This window comes from Pristis pectinata, chromosome 3 (assembly GCF_009764475.1).
Source record: "Pristis pectinata isolate sPriPec2 chromosome 3, sPriPec2.1.pri, whole genome shotgun sequence".
In the NCBI taxonomy this organism is placed as follows: Eukaryota; Metazoa; Chordata; class Chondrichthyes; order Rhinopristiformes; family Pristidae; genus Pristis; species Pristis pectinata.
Genome location: NC_067407.1, coordinates 127,818,006 through 127,843,757, shown reverse-complemented (window position 1 = coordinate 127,843,757; position 25,752 = coordinate 127,818,006). Strand labels below are relative to the sequence as shown.

Sequence of the window (25,752 nt, the reverse complement as noted above, 5' to 3'; positions counted from 1 at the left end):
TGGATTCGACTGTTTTAATTAGTTTTTTAAACATGTATAATGTTTAATACACCTCAAGTGGCAACACAAGGAATGGCCGCTTACTAGCTTATTGGTTCGTCCATCAGGTGAATATGTGGTTTTTTCATTGGTTGGTTTGGCCACAAGTATCTAGTAGGTTTCCTGATTGGACTATTGTTAGCTAAAGAGCATCTCTTATCTCAGGTATAAAAGGAGTTGCTTTTTGTTAAGCTCTCTCTTGCTCTTCCTCCCCCCTGGCCTGAGCTCATCTTTTGTTGCCTTTGTCTCGGATCATCAAAGCCAGTGCCATGTGCTCTGTGATTGTTTCTTTCTTTTAAATTTTCCCAATAAAACTTTGTGAAGCACCAAGTTGTTTTCAACTCGTTCCTGGACTCCTGAAAGAACCTGTGGATTCGAAAATAACCGGATCCGACAAAGGTATCAGTAAGGGTTCCTGTTTCCATTTGATAAACAAGGTAAAATGGGCACATGTGGTGGTGAGGAAGAATAGTGGGCCATTCCATGCTCCACTAGCCCATTCAGCTGAGGTTGTGATTGAGCATTTAGTTAAGAAACGAGGCAAGTGCTGGTGCAAACTGTACCCCAATTATAGTGCCCACCTACGGGGGATGAAGGGTGGAAATGGAAAGCATGAGGATCAAAACCAAGCCATGTTGAAACTCTCAGAAGCTTACTCAATATCAGTAAAAACTAACACCAACATCATTAAAAATCCATTATCCTGTCATCAGCCAAAGCATTAACTCAGCTGTTCACTTTCAAGCTCCTGTTTTTATTTCCAGCATTTCCTGGTTTTAACCCCTTAGTTCCTCTGTCTTTGTGGTGCAAGTTAATGTTTTGATTCAGCAACAAAGATTTGAGGTCATTCTTAGAACAAGCACTTAAAGAATAATTACTTAGTTAGTAGATCAAAGTATTGTTATTGGTTGTTCTTTTGTTTTAGAAAACTCTTTTGTAGAAAATTCACCCTCTACCTTTTTTAAGTTTCACATGTTTGATTCCGTAAACAGCACCAAGTACAGACACAGTGTCATGGATTTAAATGAGAAGCTGAAACATTGGGGCTGTGCTTCAACTCTGCACATGGTCCTCCTCGCACATAGCTGGAGCATCTTGGCATCACTTTAAAGCACAGAAGATGATGGACTGACTGGATTTGTTGCGGATTAGGTTGCTGTTTGGTGAATGTCCCTTTAAGACATAGTACAGTCGTTTGTGTGAGTGTGTGTGGCGTTATTACGACAAGAACAGGAGATAACGATGTGCTGACATTTTGGTTCAGTCAGAACGAGAGAGAGGAGAAAGAGAGACACTGCCTGCTGGTCTCTGAATTGATGGATGAAAAACAATAACTGTGTCTGTCACTACAATCCACGTATGGATTTTTGGAATAATCCAGTGGAGTCCACTTTGTCGTTAACCTGTAGTGGGAAACAGGTATTTGTGTGGACAGCCACGTCTCAAATGCCTTTCGGGGTGGCAGATACTTCTGAACAAAGCAGTGGAGATCATCAGTGACTGAGGTGTCGTATGGGTTCCATCATGGAACATTTGGATTTCGTAATGTCTCTATTCTCTCTCTACATTTTCTCTTCAGTCAACGGTGGTTTTGCAGAAGCCTTTGCTCATGTTTCACCTTATGGCTTGCTGAACTGAACTTTGAGAACTATTCCTGGACTTGGAGTTTGGGAATTTGCCACACACACACTTTGGGTTTAGTTTTTGGGGTTAATGTTTAAGATCTCACATTGTTACTTGTAACATTCTAACGTTTTTACTTTTATTTTTTCTTATTATCATAAGTAGTCATTAATAAAATAGTTTCTAACACTTATACATGACTCGGTTTTTTTTTGTTGCTGGTACGTAACAGATTACTTATGCCTTGTACCTACTCAATAAGTAAGCTAATCTGTCATTTAAGCCTTGCTAGCTGACCTCCTGAAAAAAACAGCTGGGACAGTTGATGGGATGCAGTGGAATGATAATCAGCACAGGGATCTCAAGTCAGGCCCAAGACGACGGCTGCATGGGGATGGGACGCTGATATGGGAAGAGTCATAGAGTCATACAGCATGGAAACAGGCCCTTGGTCCACACTGATCATCAGGCTCCCGCTTACACTACTCCCATTTTTATTCTCCTCACATTCCCACCATCTCCCCCAGAGGCATTGAGAGACAAGCTTCTGGGTGGTTAGCCAGTTGGTAGGGGATGGGGTCACTGGTTAAGAGTATTGGCACTGCATCAGGACCACAACTTGCACTAATTTGCAAACTCCCAGCTCTTGGGCAACACACAGATACTTCAAAAGTTAAATGTACAAAAAAGAATTCCAGGCCATTTTTAACCCCATCTTCAATGGTTTCTGGCAGGTTTAACCACATCCCCAACCCCACCCATTCTACTTTTTAAGTTATCAACTCTCGCACAATTCACATCAGCACACATTGTAGCTCACCACAGCTGCATATAGTTCTTGTTTTTCCTCACTGTCTCTCACTCACTCTGTTTCTCTTTCTTAAGGTATTAATATTTCAGTAATCAGCTATCTCACAGTTATAATTTTTAATGATACCATGAGTTCCACAGTAAACTTACCAAGACAATGCAGTTTAACTGGATCATAGTATAGGCCTTGTCTGCAGTAACACTCATAGCCAGGTTCTGTGTTCATGCAAGCCCCATTCTTACAGATCTCTTCTCCAAACAAAACACATTCATTGGCATCTGTGAACAGAAGATCTTTGTGAGAAACAAACTGCAAAACTGACATCTGATTCTAATCAAACCAGAGTGCAGTATCTTCCAAAACACTCAATCCACAATGTCTTATCCAATGCTGTCACCATCTTTGGCACCGCTATTGAGGCCATAATCACTTCTATGCATTACAGAGAAATCTAGACAATGCAGAGGATGAAAGTTATTTGACCATAAAGCCATTATGATTAATGAAGTCTTTTACTCCACTGGTCCTTTGCAGAGCAGTCCATTCAGTTCAGGGTTGCCAACAGCTTCATAAATGTACAGACCTCCCAAATCTGGGGGATTGCATGGTAGTGTCGCGGTTAGCGTAATGTTATTACAACGCCAGCGACCTGGGTTCAATTCCAGCCACTGTCTGTAAGGAGTTTGTATGTTCTCCCCGTGTCTACGTGGGTTTCCTCTGGGTGCTCCGGTTTCCTGCCACATTCCAAAGACGTACGGGTTAGGAAGTTAGGAAGTGGGCATGCTACATTGGCGCCGGAAGCGTGGTGACATTTGCGGGCTGCCCCCAGAACACTCTATGCGAAAGGTGCATTTCACTGTGTGTTTCGATGTACATGTGACTAATAAAGAGAAATATATCTTATCTTATCTAAAGCACAACTTGATTCAGCCACTATTCATAGAAAGCAATCAATTGTCATTCCCAATGATTTCAATTGAAATGGTAAATCAGGTGGTGCCTGATTCCTAGCTGAATATTGTTTTACATTCTCAGCCAGAGTCAATATCATCCTCTAAACTCTGACCAAAGTCTTCCTGCTGCAGCATGAGATTGAGAAGTCCAATTTGACATTTGTGAATTTCCAACAAAAGGTACCATTTTGTGCGGACTTCCCAATCTGAATTTCAGCATTTACACCATAGGTATAACTTCTTCTGTGTACCACATCCAGACCATTATTGACTGACAGTTTAGTTAAATGGCAAGTCAGCTGAAAATATTTGGCATGTGCAACACTGCACCTGTTGTATCAGCCAGTGATAAGCTCCTGCCCAGTACTGCTATGATACATGTGCAGAGATTTCCATATGAATAACCAAACTTTGTTGACACATCTAAAAATATGTTAACCTCACTCAAGTAGGGTTGTAAATTCCTGCACATATGCAATTGAGATGATGAATTATTTTTGATCTAAGTGATGGGTTAGATTCCATTTGAATTAAACGGTAGGTTATGAAGAGAACCACAGGACTCATTCTTATTGTTGGTGAAGAGTAGATCAGCTCTGCTGAGTGTGATATAGCCTAGCCTTTACAAATTACTTCTTCCTTGTGCCATTTTCAGAGCTTACTATGAACATGGGTAAATTTGTTAATTCATTCAACACAATGTTTCTCATCAATTCACAGAGCAAATGCTGAAAATAGGTTAAAATAAAAATGGAACAGAGGCAGATTCACCCTCCAGGAGAATGACTGAAAGATCAATTCTTTACCTGATCTGTTTATTCAAGGATATCAATTTAATTAAATCATTTTCAGAGTTAAAAGCACAGAGTTCGCAAACTGGATAAATAGCAGTTTCTTCCATCCTAATTAGGGCAGGCACAGTAGTGTAGCGGTTAGCGTAACGCTTTACAGCGCCAGCAACCCGGGTTCAATTCCCGCCGCTGTCTGTAAGGAGTTTGTACATTCTCCCCGTGTCTGTGTGGGTTTCCTCCGGGTGCTCCAGTTTCCTCCCACATTCCAAAGACATATGGGTTAGGAAGTTGTGGGCATGCTATGTTGGCGCCGGAAGTGTGGCGACACTTGCGGGCTGCCCCCAGAACACTACGCGAAAGATGCATTTCACTGTGTGTTTCAATGTACATGTGACTAATAAAGGTATCTTATCTTAATGAGTTATCACATTGGTTAAAACAGATAGTCATGAATAGTCAGACTTGCTGTACCAATACCGTTCATTCCTTGCCTCTTTTGGAATCTGCCACATGTACAGCAGTAACTTAAATCCACGCCCAAAACAAATAAACTGTGAGGAGCAAAGGCATCAATTGGAAAAAGAATTATCTGATCTGTTGTTTTCAGATTAACACATGAGCACAGGGGAAGCTCCTCTGCTGATCACAAAGAAAATAAAGAGATGGGATCATCAGGGCTGCTGAGCTCTCTGAAATGTGAACATCAAGTGTTTCATACTCAAAATTATGGCATATCCCATAGCCACCAGCATACGTTTATTAACATACTCGATGTTTAATGTGATGTTAGGGCTGCAGACTCTGAGATAAGGAAGGAAGGAGCCTGATGGCAAAAGGAATACAGAACTGGAGGAGCAATGGTAGCATAGCAATTAGCGTAACGCTATTACAGTGTCAGCGACCCAGGTCCAATTCCAGTCGTTCTCCCCCTGTCTGCATAGGTTTCCTCTGGGTGCTCCGGTTTCCTCCCACATTCCAAAGTTGTACGGGTTAGGAAGTTGTGGGCATACTATGTTGGTGCCTGAAGCATGGCGACACTTGCAGGCTGCCCCCAGATGCACTTCACTGTGTATTTCGATGTATATGTGACCAATAAAGATATCTTATCCTATCATATCTAATCCTGCAGTCTCATTTCCACCTAACCATCAGTTGATCAACAGCACTGTATCCCAATTCTCCAAGCAAATGTTTCCAAGCATGGGATGTAAGATCTCAATGGATTTCTCTTTAAAGGATGGATTAAATTATATGATGTCAAATGTCTCTGCTCAGTCTTAAACGTACTCAGCACTACTAAAGAATAGCAGTATGGGCCATCTGCACAACACATATCATTTCCACATCTGCTGATTCCGCTCAATGTTTGTAATAGTCACATTCTGACTTTTTTCAAATTGAACATAACATAGACTAGGCCTTCACCCTGTAGACTTGCCATGTTAGCCGACTGGTATCTTAAACTATGTACTGAAATGAATGGTTCAATACTGACCTCTGTAGTGAAGCTCACTGATCCCATAGGCTGAGTTTCCATTGGGAATGAAGCCTTTTCCTTCAGGACACATGGCAGCAAATTCCGCTAAGAAAATAAAATAGAAAAAATTGCAAATATAAAAAGTTGAGACAAAATAGAAAAACATATAACAAATAAACATAAAATATGCATTATAAAACACAACATTGGCATTTGGATAACATATGCAAACAATAGAGATCTGTCTCATTGAAATTGGAGATCTAATAGGTTGTAAGTGTTAAGGGCGGCATGGTAGCATAATGGTTAGCATAATGCTATTGCAGCACCAGTGACCTGGGTTCATTTCCGCTGCTGCCTGCAAGGAGTTTGTATGTTCTCCCCATGTTTACATGGGTTTCCTCCGGGTGCTCCGGTTTCCTCCCACTTTCCAAAGACATACAGGTTAGGAAGTTGTGGGCATGCTATGTTGGCACCGGAAGCGTGGCGGCAGTTGCGGGCTGCTCCCAGCACATTCTTAGCAATGCAAAAAGACGTATTTCACTGTGTGTTTCGATGTATATGTGACTAATAAATATAACTGGCTTAAAATATTTGACAAATAATTTGTTTATTCTTCAGCCCTACTTGCAAACTCCACTTTTTGCACATGCTGGAAATACAGCTTCTGTGCATCTTAAAACACTCTTTAGGGTAGCACACTTGAAAACATGCTCTTTCCTCTCCATCAACCAGTGCTATCCTAGTTCTTAGCTGGCTCAAGCCCTTGAGCAAACCCCTCATGGTTTCAGTCCAGGCTGCCAGAATCAATCCAAAGTCATGAGAACAGCTGTTGTGGAGAATGGTCAACAAGTGTTACTCCACTTGTGTTGGGTTAAATCATGTAGTTTGGGCAAGTTAAAGAGAGCTTGGGACTACTCATGGTCCCTTTGCACCTTAGTCTATATTAACCATGTTAAAGTTCAGAAGGTGGAAAGGTCATTTATTCCCCAATGCTGGCAAAGGCATGGGGTTGATGGTGTACAGCGTGGACTCCTTCTGTGCTGTAATTCCGTAAGTTAATGTCTGGAGTACTCCAAATATCCTCTCTCAGTCCACCAAAAAATACAGATTAAGAAAAAATATAGAATGCAACCACAGCAATACACATTGGACAATCTTACACCAAATATTTAGCAATTTTTAGCAAGTGGGCAATGTTGGCATTTATCAGCAAAAAGCAAGTAGCCTCTACAAAACACTGATTCGGCTGCACTGAAGTATTCTGTTGAATTATGGTCAGTGCACCATGGGAAGGATGTGAAGGCCTAAGAGAGGGTATAGTAAAGTCATAAAGTCATAGTGTCATACAGTTATACAGCACAGAAACAAGCCCTTCGGCCTAACTGGCTAACTCAGCCCACTTACTCAGCTGATCAAGCTCCACCTGTAATTTTTCACAACCTTCTTCATTGCCCACTATACCACCAATTTTAGTGGCATCTGAAAACTTACTAACCATGCCTTGTACATTCTTATCCAAATTGTTGATATGGATTACAAACAACAATGGGCCCAGCACCAACCCTGAGGCACATCACGAGTCACGGGCCTCCAGTCCAAGAAACAACCTTCCACCATCACCCTCTGCTTTCTACCATCAAGCCTACTGTGTATCCAAGTAGCCAGCTCTCCCGGGATTCCACGCAATCTAACCTTCCAGAGCAGCCTACCATGTGTAACCTTATCAAAGGCCTTACTGAAGTCCATATAAACCAAGTCTACTACCCTGCCCTCATCAACTTCTTGGTCACCTCATCAAAAAACTCAATAAAGTTCGAAAGACGAGATCTCCCATGCACAAGCCATGCTGACTACCCCTAACCAACCCGTCTTTCCAGATGTACATGCATGTTATCCGTCAGAATCCTCTCCAGTAATTTACCTACCTCAGATGTTAGACTTAATGGTCTACAGTTCTCAGATTTTTCTTTGCTGCCTTTCTTAAATAAAGGCACAACACTTGCTATCCTCCAGTCTACCGGCACCTCACCCGTGGATAACGATGATGCAAATATCTCAGCCAGGGCTCCCCCAATTTCTTCTCTAGCCTCCCACAGATTAAGGAGATTAGTGCTGAGATTAAGGAGATTAGTCCTGGGAAAAAGAGACTTCCAAAATTCAAGAAACTGGGATTGTCCTCAGCAAGGGTGATCGATTTGATAGGAAGTCATGAAGGACCTATAAAGAGTGGAAAAAAAGGAAAACCATTCGCACTGAAGAAGGGTTGTGAACAAGAGGATATAGATTTTAAGTGGTACAGAGTTTCTCATATCAACCCTGGTAAAGAAGATAGGGAGGAAACTTTGTCATGGGATGAAGAGTCATAATCTAGAATTCGCTGCCAGGATGAATAGCAGAACAGATTCAACTGTTTCCTACTAGGCTTTAGAAAGATACTTAAGGAGAAAGATTGCAGGGATACAATGAATGAGCAGTGAATGAGACTGTCTGGATTGCTCACATAGAAAGCAGACATGGGCTCAGTGAACTGTATGGCCTCATTGAGTACTGTAACGATTCTGAAATCCTGATTGCCCATGGATGGTGCTGAGTTTAGGTATTCAATCTAATATCCTTTGTGGAGGTTTGATGCAAGGACATTGTTTGCTTAGAAAAAAGTAAATATTCCAGCAAATCCTATACCTCTGATGATCTTTTGTGTGCTTTGAGTAACTAACACACTGGAGGGCCCATTTTAAGAATTTCTGACAATTAGAGTCACAGAGTTATACAGCACAGAAACAGGCCCTTCGGCCCTCATCCATGCTGACCAAGACGCCCCATCCAAGCTAGTCCCATTTGCCACCATTTGGCCCATAGCCTTCTAAACTTTTGCAATCCATGTTCCTGTCCAACTGTCTTTTAAAAGTTGTTATTGTACCTGACTCAACCACTTCCTTTGGCAGCTCATTCTACATACATACCACCCTTTGTGTAAAAATGTTGCTCCTCAAGTTCCTATTAAATCTTTCCCCTATGCCCTCTAGTTCTTGATTCCACAGTCCTGGGAAAAAGACTGAGTGCATCCATCTGATCTATGCCGCTCATGATTTTATACACCTTAATAAGATCACCTCTCGAACTCCTCCTACACTTCAAAGAATAAAGTCCTATCCTGTCCAAGCTCTCCCTATAACTCAGTCCCTCAAGTCCCGGCAACATCCTTGTAAATCTTTTCTGCAGTCTTCCCAATTTAATAACATCTTTTCTACAGCAGGGAGACCAAAATTAAACACAATTCTGCAGGAAAAGACTTGGCACTGCATTGTACTGCCCACCACTGGGCAATTGTACATAGAGAATGAGAGAATTAGTGAGGCACAGGTTGTGTAAATGGGCTGAGCTCATGATGTGATCATCAACCATTCCTCCAATCATGCACAAGTACTTGAAGCATATCAGCAATGTCAACTCTGGCAATTCTAAATGGAGATGCCCATCACCCACCCCATACCCTCTCACTTCCACCTCCCTGCTAATTCCATGGAACTGCCACAGCCTCAGGAAGGTCATCAAGAACTTTCTACATGAAACTTGTTCAATATCATTGAAAATAATCAATTCAGCAGAAGCAAACTTACGGCTGCCAAACATTGGGCACGGGAACACTTCACAGTTGTCACCCCAGCCTGCTCCCAGAGTACAGCAACACTCCTGCTTCGTGACATTGGAAGTCAGAACATTGTCACAGAAGTGTGCGTCATTTAGATTGTAATAGCATTCCTTCTTTTCTTCTGACTGTGGAAGTCCTGGCAAAAGAAAGCATAACTTCCATGAAACTTTGGTGCAAATACATTCTTACTTAAAAATTAACACAAATCATTATTTAGCTCAGTATATTTTGACTAAATGGGTTCCTTATGAAGCTACTATAACATTGTATCTTAAATCCATAAGCATTATTTTTAAGTAGAGGTGCTGGTCCTTCAACAGCTGTGCTGAATTTAAAACATCAGTAGAGTCATACAGCACAGAAACCAGCTCTTCTGCCCATCATGTCAATGCTGACCATCAAGTACCCATCTATACAAATCCCATTTACCAGCAATTGGTCTGTAACCTTCTAATCCTTGATGATTCAAGTGTTTGTCCAGATGGTTCTTAAATGTTTTGTGTGTGTGTGTGTGTGTGTGTGTGTGTGTGTGTGTGTGTGTGTGTGTGTGTGTGTGTGTGTGTGTGTGTGTGTGTGTGTGTGTGTGTGTGTGTGAGAGAGAGGGAGAGAGAGAGAGGGAGAGAGAATGATGTTTCAGGCAAGTGTGAGACATTGAACTTTGGGAGCTCAAATGAAAGGAGAAAGTGTACAGTCAATGGTAGGCCCATAAATAGCAGTGAAATATAGTGATCTTGGGGTCCAAGTCCATAGTTCACTGAAAGTGGCTACACAAGTGGATATGGCATGCTTACCTTCATTAGTAGAGGTGTTGAGTATAAGAGTAAGAAAGTCATGCTGTAGCTATATAAAACTTTAGTCAGACTGCACTTGGCGTATTGTAGCAGTTCTGGTCTCCCCATTATGGGAAGGATGTGGAGACTGTGGAAAGGGTGCAGAAGAGGTTCACAAGAATGCTACCTGGATTAGAGGGTATGAGCAATAAGGAAAGGTTGGACAAATGTGGGTTGTTCTCCCTAGAGTGTTGGAGGCTGAAGGGAAATCTGATAGAGGTTTTTAAAATTATGAGAGGCATAGATAGCGTAAATCGTCAGAATCATTTCCCCAGGGTAGAAATGTCAAACACCAGAGGACATGCTTTTAAAGTTGGGGGGGCGAGTTTCAAGGCAACTTGAGAGGCAATTTTCTTTTATGCAGAGAGTGGTAGGTGCCTGGAATGGGTTACCAGGGGTAGTAGTGGAAGCAGGCAGTTTGCTGGAGTTTAAGAGGCTTTTAGATAAACACATGAATATGAAGGAAATGGAGGGATATGGATGATACACAGGAGGAAGACATTTAGTATAAATTGGCATCAAAATTGGCACAGCATCATGGGCCAAATGGCCTATGTTCTATAGAACCTGCCTCCACCACCCTCTCAGGTAGTGTGTTCCAAATTGCAACCATCCTGTGTGTAAAAAAAATTCCCATCCAACCCATTTTCTCCTTATCTTATACCTACGTCCTCTGGTTTTAGATTTCTCTGTTATTAGGAAAAGCTCCATGCTATCCACCCTATTTATACCCTTCATAATTTTGTATATCTCCATCAAATGCCCCCTCAGTCTATTCCGCCCCAAGGAAAAAGTAGAGGTCCAACCACTCTGTGAAACATAGTTCCCAGCAACCTGGCACAGAATAGCACCATTTTTGGAGAGAGACAAAGCTCAGGAGAGGTTGGGTATAAAACACAATAAGAAAAACACTCTTTCTGTTGGTTAAAGAATCCAGGACTAGAGGGGATAGTCAAAGAATTGGGGCCAAGTATTTCAGGAGTGAAGTGGCAAAGAGGCTGACATAAATGCAAACTTGACCTAATCCCAGGCGAATTGTTGAAGTTAAATTTTAGTTTGGTACATTTTTGTTCAAGGCATTAAGGCATTATGCGGCAAAGGTGGGTATGGATCAGACAAGATTTCAATGAGAGGATGAACAGGTTCCAGGGGTCAAATGATCTGATCCTAAACTCTGATGGAAGAAAGAAACTGGGAAGAGCATCTCAGCAATCAGTACAGGCAAGACATATGACAGAGAGCACCATGATTGTTAAAGACATTTTATATTAGCATTATCTAACAGGTGAATCAAATAAAATTCAATTTAAAATGCTGGCAAAGTTGAAGCTGAAAGGAAGATTGGTGGTGTATGTACATGTAGATACCTTGGCGGAAAGGAGATGTGGCAGCAACTCATGTACATGCTTTCTTGAATCTAAATAGACCCGGATTTAGACAGCAAGAAAACAAGATATACCGGTTTTGGCTAAATAAAATCAATGCATATTAGGAGGCATTTATTCCTTTGCGAATACAGTGGCCTGGATGGCTTAGCCTGTGCCCTGGATGTTTTAGCTGAATGTTTCTGCACAGAATTCGGCTGTACTCCGGCACCAAACAGTGGGAAAGGACATCAGGAATCAGGGATAAAATTATTTCTGGACTCTCAGTGTTGATTACATCCCTTACTTCATACAGAAACCAAGGAAACTGCGGGAGAAAATGGATCAGTTTCACCAACAAGTTCTTTGAAAGCATTGAGAGAGATGAAATCTCAAAGGGTTGATGGTGAAAGGTTTTGGGGCTCTGAAGGACAGTCTGTGGTGTATGTATATGGCTTCTGTGGATCTGATGCACTCAGGACTTTGCTATTTCATCAAGAGGCCCCAGTTTAGCCAATGAACTTCGTGTGTTGCATAAGGGAAGGGGGAGAAGAGGAGGGTGGTTGTGATAGGGAATTCCATGGTAAGGGTGGGGGGGGGCAGACAGGAGACTCTGTGGACATGAAAGAGACTGCCAGATGGTATGTTTCCTCCCAGCTGCCAGGGTCAGGGACATCTTGGATTGGGTCCACAGCATTCTGAAGGGGGAAGGTGAACAGCCAGAGGTCATGGTACATATTGATAGCAAGGACATAGGTAGGAAAAGAGATGAGGTCCTGAAGAGGGAATATAGGTAGGAAGCTGAAAAGTGGGACCTCAAGCATAGTAATCTCTGGATTCCTGCCTATGCCACATGTTAGTGAGGTTAAGAATAGGACGATTTGGCAGATGAATGTGTGGCTAAGGAATTGGTGCAGGGGGCAAGGTTTCAGATTTGTTGATCATTGGGATCTCTTCTGGGGAAGGTGCAGCCCGTATAAAAGGGACAGGTTACACCTGAACTGGAGGGGGACCAATATTCTTGTCGGCAGGTTTGCTAGAACTGTTGGGGAGGGTTTAAACTAGTTCGACGGGGGATGGGAACCAGAGTAATAGGTCAGAGGTTGGTGCATTTAGTGTACAAGTAGATGCAGAGTGTAGAAAGACTGTAAGGAAGTATAGGCAGTTGAAAGGGCAAAATTGCAGTCGGTTGGATGGGCTGAAGTGTGTCTACTTTAATGCAAGAAGCATCAGGAACAAGGGTGATGAACTTAGAGCATGGGTAAGTCTGTGGAACTATGGCGTGTTGACCATTACAGAGACTTGGCTGTCACAAGGGCAGGAATGGCTGCTGAATATTCCGGGGTTTAGTTGTTTCAAAAGGGACAGTGACGGAGGTAAAAGAGGTGGGGGAGTGCCTTTGCTGATCAAGGACAGAGTCACAGCTGTAGAAAGGGAGGATGTCCCGGAAGGATTGTCTACTGATTCAGTGTGGGCGGAAGTCAGAAACAGGAAGATCAAAAAAAAGAGCAATCAATCTACTGGTCGTTTTCTACAAACTTCCCAATAGCAGCAGAGACGCTGAGGAGCAGATCGGGAGGCAGATTTTGAAGAGGTGCAAAAATAACAGGGTTGTTGTCATGGGTGATTTCAACTTCCTAATATTGATTGGCACCTCTTCCATGTAAAGTGGATAGATGGAGCGGAGTTTGTTAGGTGTGTCCAGGAAGGATTCCTGACACAGTATGTGGCCAACTAGAGGAGAGGCCATTCTGGACCTGGTACTAGGCACTGAGCCTGATCAGGTTTCAGATCTCTCAGAGCATTTTGGAGATAGTGACTGTAACTCCTTGACCTTTACCCTCACCTTGGGGAGGGATAGGAGCAGACAATATGGGAAAGTATTTAACTGGGGGAGGGGGAATTATGATGATATTAGGCAGGAACTTGGGAACGTAAATTCGGAACAGATGTTCTTGGGTAAGTGCACAGCGGAAATCTGGAGGTTGGTTAGGGAGTACTTGCATGGGGTTCTGGATAGGTTTGTCCCATAGAGGCAGGGTAAGGATGGTAGAGTGAAGGAACCGTGGTTGACAAGAGATACAGAATATCTTGTCAAGAGGAAGAAAGAAGTTTACCTAAGGTTTAGAAAGCATGGATCAGACAGGGCTCTGGAGAATTACAAGGTATCCAGGAGGGAGCTTAAGAATGGACTTAAAAGGGGGCATGAGAAGCCCTTGGCGAATAGGATCAAGGAAAACCCCAAAGCGTTCTATAAGTACGTGAAGAATAGGAGGATAACTAGAATGAGGGTAGGACTAATCAGGGATAAAAGAGGAAAAGTCTGAAGTTGGAAGAGGTAGGGGAGGTCCTTAATGAATACTTGGCTTCAGTATTCACCAGAGAGAGAGAGACCTTGATGTTTGTGAGGATGGCATACAACAGGCTAATACGCTACGGCATGTCATCGTGAGGGAAGAGGATGTGCTGGAACTTTTGAAAAACATGAGGATAGATAAGTCACCGGGGCCAGACGGGATATATCCTAGGTTATAAAGGGAAGCTAGGGAAGAGATTGCTGCGCTTTTGGCGATGAACTTTACGTCCTCACTGGCCACAGGAGTAGCGCCAGATGATTGGAGGGTGGCAAATATTGTTCCTTTGTTTAAGAAACAGAGTAGGGATAACCCTAGGAATTACAGACCAGTGAGTCTTACTTCAGTGGTGGGCAAATTACTGGAGAAGCTTCTTAGAGACAGGATTTACGGGCATTTGGAGAAGCGTAGGCTGATCAGGGACAGTCAGCATGGCTTTGTGAGGGGCAGGTCATGCCTCACGAGCCTGAATGAATTCTTTGAAGGACGTGACAAAGCACTCCGATGAAGGCAGAGCAGTGGATGTGGTGTACATGTATTTTAGTAAGGTGTTTGATAAGGTTCCTCATGGAAGACTCATTCAGAAAGTCAGAAGATATGGGATCCAGGGAAACTTGGCTGTGTGGATTCATAATTGGTTTGCTCATCGAAGACGGAGGGTGGTGGTAGATGGAGTGTATTCTGCCTGGAGGTCGGTGACCAGTGGTGTTCTGCAGGGATCTGTTCTGGGACCCCTGCTCTTAGTGATTTTTACAAATGACTTGGATGAGGATGTGGAAGGATGGGTTAGTAGGTTTGCAGATGACACAAAGGTTGGTGGTCTTGTGGATAGTGTAGAAGGTTGCTGTAGATTACAACAAGATATTGACAGAATGCAGAGCTGGGCTGAGAAGTGGCAGATGGAGTTCAACCCAGAAAAGTGTAAAGTGATACACTTTGGAAGATCGAATTTGAGGGCAGAATACAAGGTTAATGGCAGGACTCTTAGCAGTGTGGAGGAACAGAGGGATCTTGGGGTCCACATCCATTGATCCCTCAAGGTTGCCACGCAGGTTGATAGGGTTGTTAAAAAAGGCATATGGTGTGTTGGCCTTCATTAGTCGGGGTATTGAGTTCAAGAGCCACGAGGTAATGTTGTAGCTCTATAGAACTCTGGTTAGACCACACTTGGAGTATTGTGTTCAGTTCTGGTCACTTCATTATAGGAAAGATGTGGAAGCTTCAGAGAGGGTGCAGAGGAAATTTACCAGGATGCTGCCTGGATTGGAGAGCATGTCATATGAGGACAGGTTGAGTGAGCTACGGCTTTTCTCTTTGGAGAGAAGAAGGATGAGAGGTGACTTGATAGAGGTGTACAAGATGATAAGAGGCATAGATCGAGTGGACATTCAGAGACTTTTTCCCAGGGCGACAATGGCTAACACGAGGGGGCATAATCTTAAAGTGACTGGAGGAAGATATAAGGGGGATGTAAAGGGTAAGTTGTTTTTTTACACAGAGAGTGGTGGGTGTGTGGAATATACTGCCAGCAGAGGTTGTGGGGGCAGATACATAAGGGACAGTTAAGAGACTCTTAGATAGCCACATGAATGATTGAGAAATGGAGGGCTATGTGGGAAGGGAGGGTTAGATAGATCTTAGAGCAGGATAAAATGTCAGCACAACATCATGGGCTGAAGGGCCTGTACTGTGCTGCAATGTTCTCTGTTCTATGAACTTCCACTTGTGATGGCTGAATTCATTAATAGTCACAGCCAAACTGAAATCCAGTTCCATAAGATGCAAGTTTGGTTAATGTGGAATTATCTGCTTTTCCCTATTCTGTCAATTCTGAAATCACTATTGCAAAATAAACTGCTGTTTTGATTGAACGACTTACTTAACATTACAAAGGGCTATTCCCCTATTAGAAGGTGGCAAGGGAAAAATCCAGCTGTAAAGGCAAAGTTGTGGTAACAGTCAAGTTAATGTTTTCAGTAATGAGTCCAGCACTTGCTTACTTCTTTCATTTGATGGATTTTGCCACCAATCAGTTTTACAAACTGTGCTATTTACTTAACATACCGATTGAAGATTGCATTCACATACCATCACAATGTTGGCATTGTGTCTGCTCCTCAATGTTACATTTACCAGTGTTTAAAGTGTGCTCAGCGGAAGCCGCTGATGGTGATTGTTGTTGAGGAGGGAAGATATAGCCAGTCACAGTCCATCTGAACATCTTTAAACTGGTATTACTTTACCATCAGTTTGGCAATTTAACTGCATAACTCCTTAATAGCGGGAGGTGAGAGGCCACTTCCAAAGGGAAGAATAACTATGGATGGGTGCAAGATCAAGCTTCAATAGTTTGCACAGCCTATAATGAAATCTATTAAGTCACCAATGTTATCAAAGAGCTGGTTGCTCTATCAACTTCCAACATTAATTGATCTTTGAAATTTGGTTAGCACTCCACTGTTGTTCATCAAAAGTCAGTGACGTAACTCTGGTTTCCCAGCTCTCAATCACCCTCCCAGGAATGATGTGTGCAACTAAGCCTGCGACTGAGGCAAGATATAGATGTTTCTTTGAAGAATTATTTCATAGCGAAGAAATTGGACATCTCTCCTCTCCATTTCAATGAGTGATAACAGTGGAGGAAGAGCTCCCACTCATTCCTCAATGATACCTTGCTTTTGCCATAAACTATTAAAAGTTATTCATGCTATTAACACATAAAATCCAACAAGTTTTAAAAATAACTATTAAAAATTAGATTTAAAAAACTAATACACTGGAAATTACTTAGAACTGTATAAATCCTCTTAAATACATCTGTTAATTCAATTAACTTAAAAAATGTAAACTTTTGCATCTCTCTCTCAGAGTCATTGAAATGAATGGAGTCACTGAAACTACTGCAGACCTAACCTGACCCACATTTAACATCCACATATCCCTGTCTAATAGCTGGGAAACTGCAGGAAGTTGCTCCTCCACCGCTGGATCCCAATATTGAAGCACAGTTGGAATGATAGTGATAAGGCCCACTCAGGAAGTTCCTCTTCACTTAACATAAGAACCCAAGAAAACTGGAGCAGGAATTGGTCATCTGGTCTATCAGGCTTGCTCCGCCAGTTCCTGATAACCATCAGTTCCCTGATCTTTCAAAAAATTATCGACTTTCTGTTTAAATACCTCCAGCGACCCAGACTCCACAACCCTCTGGCATAGAGAAATCAAGGGATTCATCACCCTCTGCAAGAAGAAATTCCTAAGCAACTCAATTTTAAATGACCAGCCCCTTGAGAGCTTCACAGGTGGTCAATCTGATCCTCATAGCAAAAATGTTGTGCTCTACTGTCATAATGTGAAAGTCAGAGGCATGTTTTGATGAAGTCTTAAGAGCCATGCCTGGCTGGGTAAGTTAATGGACTGCAATAAACTGATGTAAAGAAGTGAACTGGTGTAGGGAAATGAATAAAATCAGATTCTTTCACTCAGGGAGAGGTGAGTACCAGGAACGCAATGCCCGAGAGTGGTGGATGTGGGCTTGCTGATAGCATTTAAGAAGTCTTTAGATGAACACTTCAATTAGAACATAGAACACAGAACAGTACAGCACAGGAAAGGCCCTTCAGCCCATGATGTCAGTGCTGAACACAATGCCAAATTAAACTAAATCTCTTCTGCCTGCTCATGATCCATAGCCCTCCATTCCCTGTATATTCACGTGTCTATCTTAAAGCATATTAAACACCACTAACATATCTGCTTCCACCACTACCCCTGGCAGCCCCGTTCTAGGCACTACTACTCTGTGTAAAAAGCTTGCTCTGCACAACTCCTTTAACCTTTTCCCCAGCATCCTGGTAAACCTCTTCTGTACCCTTTCCAAAGCCTCCACACCCTTCCTGGGGATGACTTGAATTGCACACAATACTCCAAGTGCAGCCCAACCAGGGAGCTATGGATTTGGACCCCAAGATCCCTCTGTACCTCAATAGGGGGAGGGGGAGGGTAAAAGAGAGAGAGAGAGAGTGTGAAAGAGTAAGAGAGTGAGAGAGAGAGTAAGAGAGAGAGGGAGAGAGGGGGAGAGAGGGGGGGGGAGAGAGAGAGAGAGAGAGAGAGAGAGAGAGAGAGAGAGAGAGAGAGAGAGAGAGAGAGAACCAAGTTACTGGGATGAATTAAGAAAATGTTGGAACTCTATTCTTGCTGAACTTCTATGTCATAAATATTTTGAAGATGCACCATTAAAAAGAAACATCAAGATCCAAATATTATGGGCAGAATCTCACAGGCATGCTTAAGAAGTAAGTTTCACATCATCAGGGTTTTATATTTCCCAGTACAAAAATGCATTGTTGGGTCCAGTTGTCACTTTGATCAGGACAGATCGATGTCCCACTGTGCTTACATCACAGCTATTTATTTTTGTATATTTTATGCAAGGCTGGTTTGTTTAAGGTTTCAGAGAAAAACAAACTCAATTATGGAATATGATTTCAAAATATTGATAAAAAGGAATTTAACCTATTCAGCTACTTTAAGTAGCAGTTTTGGCATTGCAGTTTTAACCAGGGCTTTTTTTTTACAATTCCATGGTGTATCTCAAGCTGTCAGCTTTTCTCGGGCCTGAGTCAGCCATACAGAGTTTAGCTGGCTGGCATTTATGTGGCTCCAGGGAAACACAACAAAATATAAACTAACCGTCAGCAAAACTCATCAGAAAAGTGTCTGACAACATGAGATTTCACACAAGCACTTTGTCAGAAACACTGAGCAATTTCCATCCTGTGCCAACATTTATATTTGCAAACGTTTCACTGATTTCTGGTGTTCCAGGATTCAGACCTGGTGATGATGAAGGAATGGTGATATACTTCAGAATCAGGATGAGCTGTGACATGGTGATGAAGCTGCAGACAATGGTGTTCCCACGCACCTGCTGTCGTTATCCTTCCTTATGCTGAATCATAGATTTGGAAGGTGCTTTTGGAATAGCCAAGGTGAATTACTGCAGTAGGTGAATTACTTGGGGTCCGAGTCCATAGGACGCTCAAAGCGGCTGCACAGGTTGACTCTGTGGTTAAGAAGGCATAGGGTGTATTGTCCTTCATCAATCGTGGAATTGAATTTAGGAGCCGGGAGGTATTGTTGCAGCTGTATAGGACCCTGGTCAGACCCCACTTGGAGTACCGTGCTCAGTTTTGGTCGCCTCACTACAGGAAGGATGTGGATGCCATAGAAAGGGTGCAGAGGAGATTTACAAGGATGCTGCCTGGCATGCGGAGCATGCCTTATGAAAGCAGGTTGAGGGAACTCGGCCTTTTCTCCTTGGAGCAACGGAGGATGAGGGGGGACCTGAAAGAGGTATATAAGATGATGAGAGGCATTGATCAGGTGGATAGTCAGAGGCTTTTCCCCAGGGCTGAAATGGTGGCCACAAGAGGATGTAGGTTTAAGGTGCTGGGGAGTAGGTATAGAAGAGATGTCAGGGGTAAGTTTTTTACTCAGAGAGTGGTGAGTGCGTGGAATGGGCTGCCGGCAACGGTGATAGAGGTGGATACGATAGGGTCTTTTAAGAGAATGTTGGATAGGTACATGGAGATGAGAAAAATAGAGGGCTATGGGTAAGCCTAGTAATTTCTAGGGTAGGGACATGTTCGGCACAGCTTTGTGGGCCGAAGGGCCTGAATTGTGCTGTAGGTTTTTCTATGTTTTCTATGTTTCTATTATGCAGAAGGTATATACTGCAGCCACAGTGCACCGTTGGTGATGGGAGTGAATGTTTATGGTGGTGATCAGGGTACATTCAAAAGGGCTGCTTTGTCCTGGATGGTGTCAAGTTTCAAGAAAGCTTTTGAAGCTGCAGTCTTTCATGCAAGTGGAGTGTATTCTCCTTGTAATCCTGATAAGACTGTGGATGATGCAGCCAAGAGGCTGCCTTCTCTAATTGGCGAACCAAGAACCAAGGTATAAGGCTGGGTATTTAAGACTGTGATCAGAAGAAACTTCTTCAGTCAGAGGGTTCATATTCACTGGAATTCTCCACCCCAAGGGGCCTATGGATGCTTCTTTACTGAGTACAGTGAGATAAAATACCCTTGACATAAAGCTTAGGCAGAAAAATGAAGTTAAATGATCACCCACAATATTATAGAATGGGAGAGCAGGCTGGAAGAAGCACATGGCTCATTCTTGTTTTTATTTCTTATGCTCTTATTGAGGCTGCAATGCTGAAGCACTCTGTGCTCGCTTCAAGTTCAGTTTAATATTACAGGAATACTGACAAAAATATACTCTGCTTGTGAATTACAAAATGAAAAGGAGATCCTCATAGTCTATAGGAAAGTGAGCATCTGGTAAAAGAATTCTCTTTGATGGATGGGGCAGCAAGTTTAAGTGTCTTAACATAGAGGGCTTGATAGACAAGTGCAATTTCCATTGATAAAACAAGAAGAGAAACACCCAGCATGTGGGAAGAAAGTAAAAATGTTGATGATTAATTAGATAAGAAGGAGTACAGAAGAACAATTTATAAAATTCAATAGCTCAGGTGAAAGGAAGAGTTGGATGGAGAGGTGCAGGAGCTGGGGGGGCAGAGCCACAGAAGAGTAGGAATGACACAGAACAATTAAGGTGAGATTTCTTTATCAGTCACATGTACATCGAAACACACAGTGAAATGCATCTTTTGCGTAGAGTGTTCTGGGGGCAGCCCGCAAGTGTCGCCACGCTTCTGGCGCCAACATAGCACGCCCACACGTCTTTGGAATGTGGGAGGAAACCAGAGCACCTGGAGCAAACCCACGCAGACACGGGGAGAACGTACAAACTCCTTACAGACAGCGGCTGGAATTGAACCCAGGTCGCTGGCACTGTAATAGCGTTATGCTAACCACTATGCTACCATGCCTGCCTGATTGGCAAGATGAGTTAACCATTGTGCTTGGTTAGATAGCAGCATTAGACAAGAAGCATAACATACCATGTATGAGATGCAGACAATACTTGCCAGTTAATGGAGGCCAGCTCACTGGAGTGGAAAGCACATGGCACTCAATAATGAAAGCAAGTTCTAATGGAAGAAACAGCCCAAGACTGGGACTTATCACTATCCCACTACATACATATTAAAGAGGAATCCCCAGTCAAGCATCAGACTGTTTCATCTCCTGTCATGTAACTGCTAGTGCCTCCACCTTGCATTACCAAACTGAAGCAAAATATGCCAGGGATTGAGAATCTAAACAGAAGCCAGAAATTACTGGAAATACTTAGAGGAGTGTCTGTGGAGGCAGAAATAAAGCAACCATTCCAGGTTGATGACCTTCCATCAGATCTGGGAATAGTTAGAAGATATCAGTTTAAACTGTATGGAAATTAGGCAGAGGAGGCAAGGAGAGAGCAAAAGAGAAGTTCTGTGACTGGGTGAAAGATAGGAACAGCACCTCATCTCCTAACCAGGCACAATGTAAGGTTTCAGACTCAACATGGAGTCTAACATTTCCAAATAATCAGCATTGCCAATATTTTCTGTTTTCATTGCAATTTCCTGCATTTTCCTCATGTAATTTCAGAAAATTAATCATTTTTTCCCCATGCACACCCAGTCATGATGGCTCTTTTGTTTTCTTACTTCTCCCATTGTCAACCTTGTGATGATGCCATTTACGATTCAATCTCTCCTGCCTCCCACTCCATCATGGACCTTCTCTTTGGTTCTCTCCTTCTTCAACCCCTTTATCTGCATCTTAAAACACCATTATCTCTAATTTTCCCAGATCTGAACTCTGTTTCTTTCTCCACAGATGCTGCTTGACCACCAGTATTTCCAGCATCTTTTCTTTTTATTCTACATTCTTAATAGCTGCTGTAAATATTCTGGTCAATACCTGAAGTTGGTAAAGTCTGCATCAAAGCCTGAGGGTGGCTAGTACACAGCCAACATATAGTTTCATGAACTAATTCTGAGCATTATCAGAAGAGGAAGCTAGCAAGCTGAAGGCCAAGAGGCAGTAATGAAAAATTAAAGCAACCAAAGAGTGTGTCCAGGGATGCACTAGCCAGTAAAGGTCAACAAATGCAGAATTTATGTTACAATCATCTCGATTTAAGAATGTCATGGCTGACTTTCAAAGCGTAGGTATCAATTCCTGGCCATTCCCACTTGGTGCAGCAGTTAGAGTTGCCATCTCATAGCTCTACAGAGCCAAGTTCAATCCTCATTTTGGGTCTTGTCTGCATGCAATTTGCACATTCCCTTTGTGACCACATGGTTTCTTCTGGATTTCCCACATCCCAAAAACATGCATTATTGATGGCAAAACAATCGAAGGGGAGTGGATGAGAATATGAGAGAACGTGTTCCAGGACTATCAGAAGAAGGGGAATGGAACTAATTGCTTTGCTGTAAGTTGGCATGGAACCCAATGAGCTGAATGGTCTCTTTCTGTGTCATAAGTAAGTTTGTGGGATGTGCTGGTTAAGGCTGTGACGCAGTGACCTGTTGGATTTCACGAGATTCAGTAAGATAACGAGACTTTGAATTTATTGTTCCTATCACAAATTTCAATTTAGTTGTGTCTTGAAAGAGACTGGAAGTAGATGCATACCTTGTTTAAAGCTTTTTTTAAAAATAACTGGAAGTACCCAATCTTGCTGACCACTAATAACAACCAGGAAACTCATCAAAACAAAATTAAAAATAGAAAATGGCACATTCTGGCCCTGGATATACTATCCCACCTCCCTGGCAACTTTTGGTCTTGAGTTATCATAAAGCTTGGCCTCACTGGTTTTTTAGTTGCAAAGACTGCTGTGAAGTGCCTTGGAATTTTTTTTGTTATGTTTAAGGTGCTATATAAATGCAAGTTCCTGCTTCTGCTGTAGGTGCACTTGCACTTACATTTAGCCCAGAAAGAAGCCTGTCTACTCCATGACCATTCAGTCTTGTTAGTTTTTGACCTACAACTTATTTCCCCTCCAGTACCTATCCAATTCCTTATTGAAAGTTCTGATAGACTGTTTCCAAAAGAGCACGTAGAAGTATTTTTCCTCACAACTGCACATCCCATCCAACCTTTGCAGTATCTTTGGCCAAGAGCTTTAAATCTATTTTCCCTGGTCCTCCAACTCCATCCACTAATTGGAACAGCTTCTTCCTATTTATTCAATCCCCATCATGATCTCGTACATTTCTATCCAATCCTTCCAATCTTCCCTGCGAGAAGAACAAAGACATTTCCATATCTAACCTTGTAGCTGAAATCCTCATTCCTGGAACTATTCCAGTAAACCTTTTCTGCATCTTTTTGAGGACCTTCACATTCTTTTTAAAGTAGAGTGACCAGAATTGGATGCAACACCCTATTGTTTGACCTAACTTTGGATAAATTTCAAATATTCAGCCATAAGAATGTTTGTGAATTTTAAGACAATACCCAAGTGTTCACAACATATATCTCACAAATTATAATGTAGAATGGAAAATACATCCAATACTAACTGATGCAGCTTTGTCACTTACTTAGGATATTAGATTGAACCATGCAGATTCAATAACTGCTGAGGAATTTCAGAATGTGTCTGAACCAAGTATAATGCTGGCAAGACTTACTATAGAATGTCACGGAGGCCAAACACTCAGTATTATTCTGTCCTTGTATGGGCTTTGCACCAATAAGCTTATTAAGAAATGTAATTTCAGTTTATCTAGGGATTACAATAGACTCTTTCAAATAACCGTGCGGACTACTTGCTTTGGATATTTACAACTTACTTTAGGTCCTTAGCTATTGGAGGGAGTGTTTCACAGGCAATAAGTGAACACTGAACTTACAAGGAAATGCATTGATGAGGGGTTGGGGGTACCAAGGGTAGGAGAAAAGTCTTATGCTTCATCTGAAGACGAAAAAGAATACCAAATCCTTATCAGGAGTCAGAGATTAAATTTGTAAGAATATAGCAATCATTTAGGAACCTCAGCTAATACAACAGGAAGCATAATTTGGAGCCATTTTACTACACAGCCAAACAAGAACTCCGCTGTGTAAAAAGGTTGGAGATATCCTACACACTAATGCAAAGTGATACCACTGTCATTCTCCAAGGCACACTTCAGAAATGTGTGTCTACTATAATAGCTTACTGTTATTGCAAAAAGTGCTTCAGTGCCAACAGAAACAGAAGTAAAATCTGTTCACTCAGCTTTCAAATCAAGTCTGAGGTATCTATCCATAACAATATTTCAACTATTATTAAGTGCAGTGAAACCATATATTACAGTCTGGGCTAGGTGTTAACATTTAGAACACAAATACAAAAAAAATCTTTCCAAATGTTCCCACTTGTGTTTGTCCCCTCCACTTCCCAAAGAATGTACCACAAAGAAGATAAGGTTACTTTATTCTTGTACCTGAAGGGTCAGGGAAACGGCACTCCGCTTTCATTGGGTCAAATTCCTGGACATCGTCAGCACAGACGCAGAGAAATGAGCCTTCCACGTTTTCACAGAGAGCCTCTCCACACACCCCGCTGATCATTTCGCATTCATTTACATCTGGAAATTATTGCAGCAACAACATTAATTTGGTAAGGGACCAGCCCACACACAGAGCACTGAACCATTCCAATGTTTGATAATGGACTGAAGTTTCTGCTGCGATAAAGTATTGAAGGGTAATTTCAGCTCTCCCTGTCAACTGCATATACAGTCCTCACTGCTATTTCAATACTTCTAAAGTCAAACTTTCTGTTAAATAGTGGAGATAGGCAACTGGAATATTTTGAAAACCTTATAACTTACAATCCAGTGTAAACTGAGGGGCTAGTGAGAAGTTAGCACCCTTTTTTTGACATAAAGCTCCTAAATCTTTCTCTCAGAAAATTAAAGGGATATTCCCAGGAGAAATAAACTTCCAGATTTGGGATTAGATTCAAAATTCATTGGGATTAGATTCAAAATTCAAATTAAAAAAGCTCAGTATTGAAAGTGCAACCTCCACAATAGGTCAGCAGGGACCCTGGGCACATGTGCTTCCTCTTCCCGGACCACCAAGGCATAGACTCACCAGGTGACCATCTGCATTGAATACATACTATCAGTCCCAGCACACAGGTTGGGTCACAGTGCATGCATGTTAAGGATTTCTCCTCAGGAACATCAACAGATCCACCGCAGCAGACCACCTAATGCACTTGTACATGGATTTACTCCTGAACTGCTTGTAGTAAATACATGCCACACCTGATCCTCAAGACATGGGCTAGTCATAAATCTGATAGTGTGGTGGTAGGTCTGATAATAAGCATTCATCATAGAACACTGACTTTAGCCAGCACATGAACAGATCTGATTGACTGCTAAAGCATGAATATAAACCTAGCACAGACTGCAGATCCAACACACATGGGGATATGGTAGGTTATGCTTCTGAAGGCCTGGATATATGAATTCAAATCTCACCAAAGCAGAGGCATTGAAATTTGGTTGAATGAACAAAACTGGAATACAAAACTGGAATCAGTAATAGCAACCACTAAACTACCAGACTGTTATAAAACCCCCTCTGCTTCAATGATGCCCTTTGGGAAGGAAACCTGCTGGTCCTGAGCTAGTTGTGACTCTAAACTCACAGTAATGTGACAGACCTGATAGTGCTTTTCTATCCAAGGGAATCCAGCAATGCAGTCCTTGCTAATGACACCCAAAATTCCTTAGAGTGAATTAAAAAAGCATAACTGTTCAATGTCCTCCACAGTCCGCTGGTCAATCCAAAGATGTAGCGCTTCCTGTGTTGTTTGCTCTCACCACAGATGTAAAGTGATGCACAACAATGTACAAACATCTGGTGAAACACCGGCCTTAG

The 25,752-nt window shown here is 42.2% G+C and overlaps 1 protein-coding gene across 3 annotated transcripts in view; it reads right to left on the bottom strand.

Annotated features, from left to right (window-relative positions):
- The window catches only part of ltbp1 (latent transforming growth factor beta binding protein 1), a 399,304-nt gene that overhangs the window by 45,020 nt on the left and 328,532 nt on the right, over positions 1 to 25,752 (bottom strand). For all 3 annotated transcript variants that reach the window (XM_052011302.1, XM_052011303.1, XM_052011304.1), the window contains 4 exons: positions 24,300 to 24,443; positions 9,318 to 9,485; positions 5,713 to 5,799; positions 2,623 to 2,751 (listed from right to left, as the gene is read on the bottom strand). In XM_052011302.1, coding sequence (XP_051867262.1) covers positions 2,623 to 2,751; positions 5,713 to 5,799; positions 9,318 to 9,485; positions 24,300 to 24,443 — 528 coding nt within the window. The remainder of the gene's footprint in view (positions 1 to 2,622; positions 2,752 to 5,712; positions 5,800 to 9,317; positions 9,486 to 24,299; positions 24,444 to 25,752) is intronic.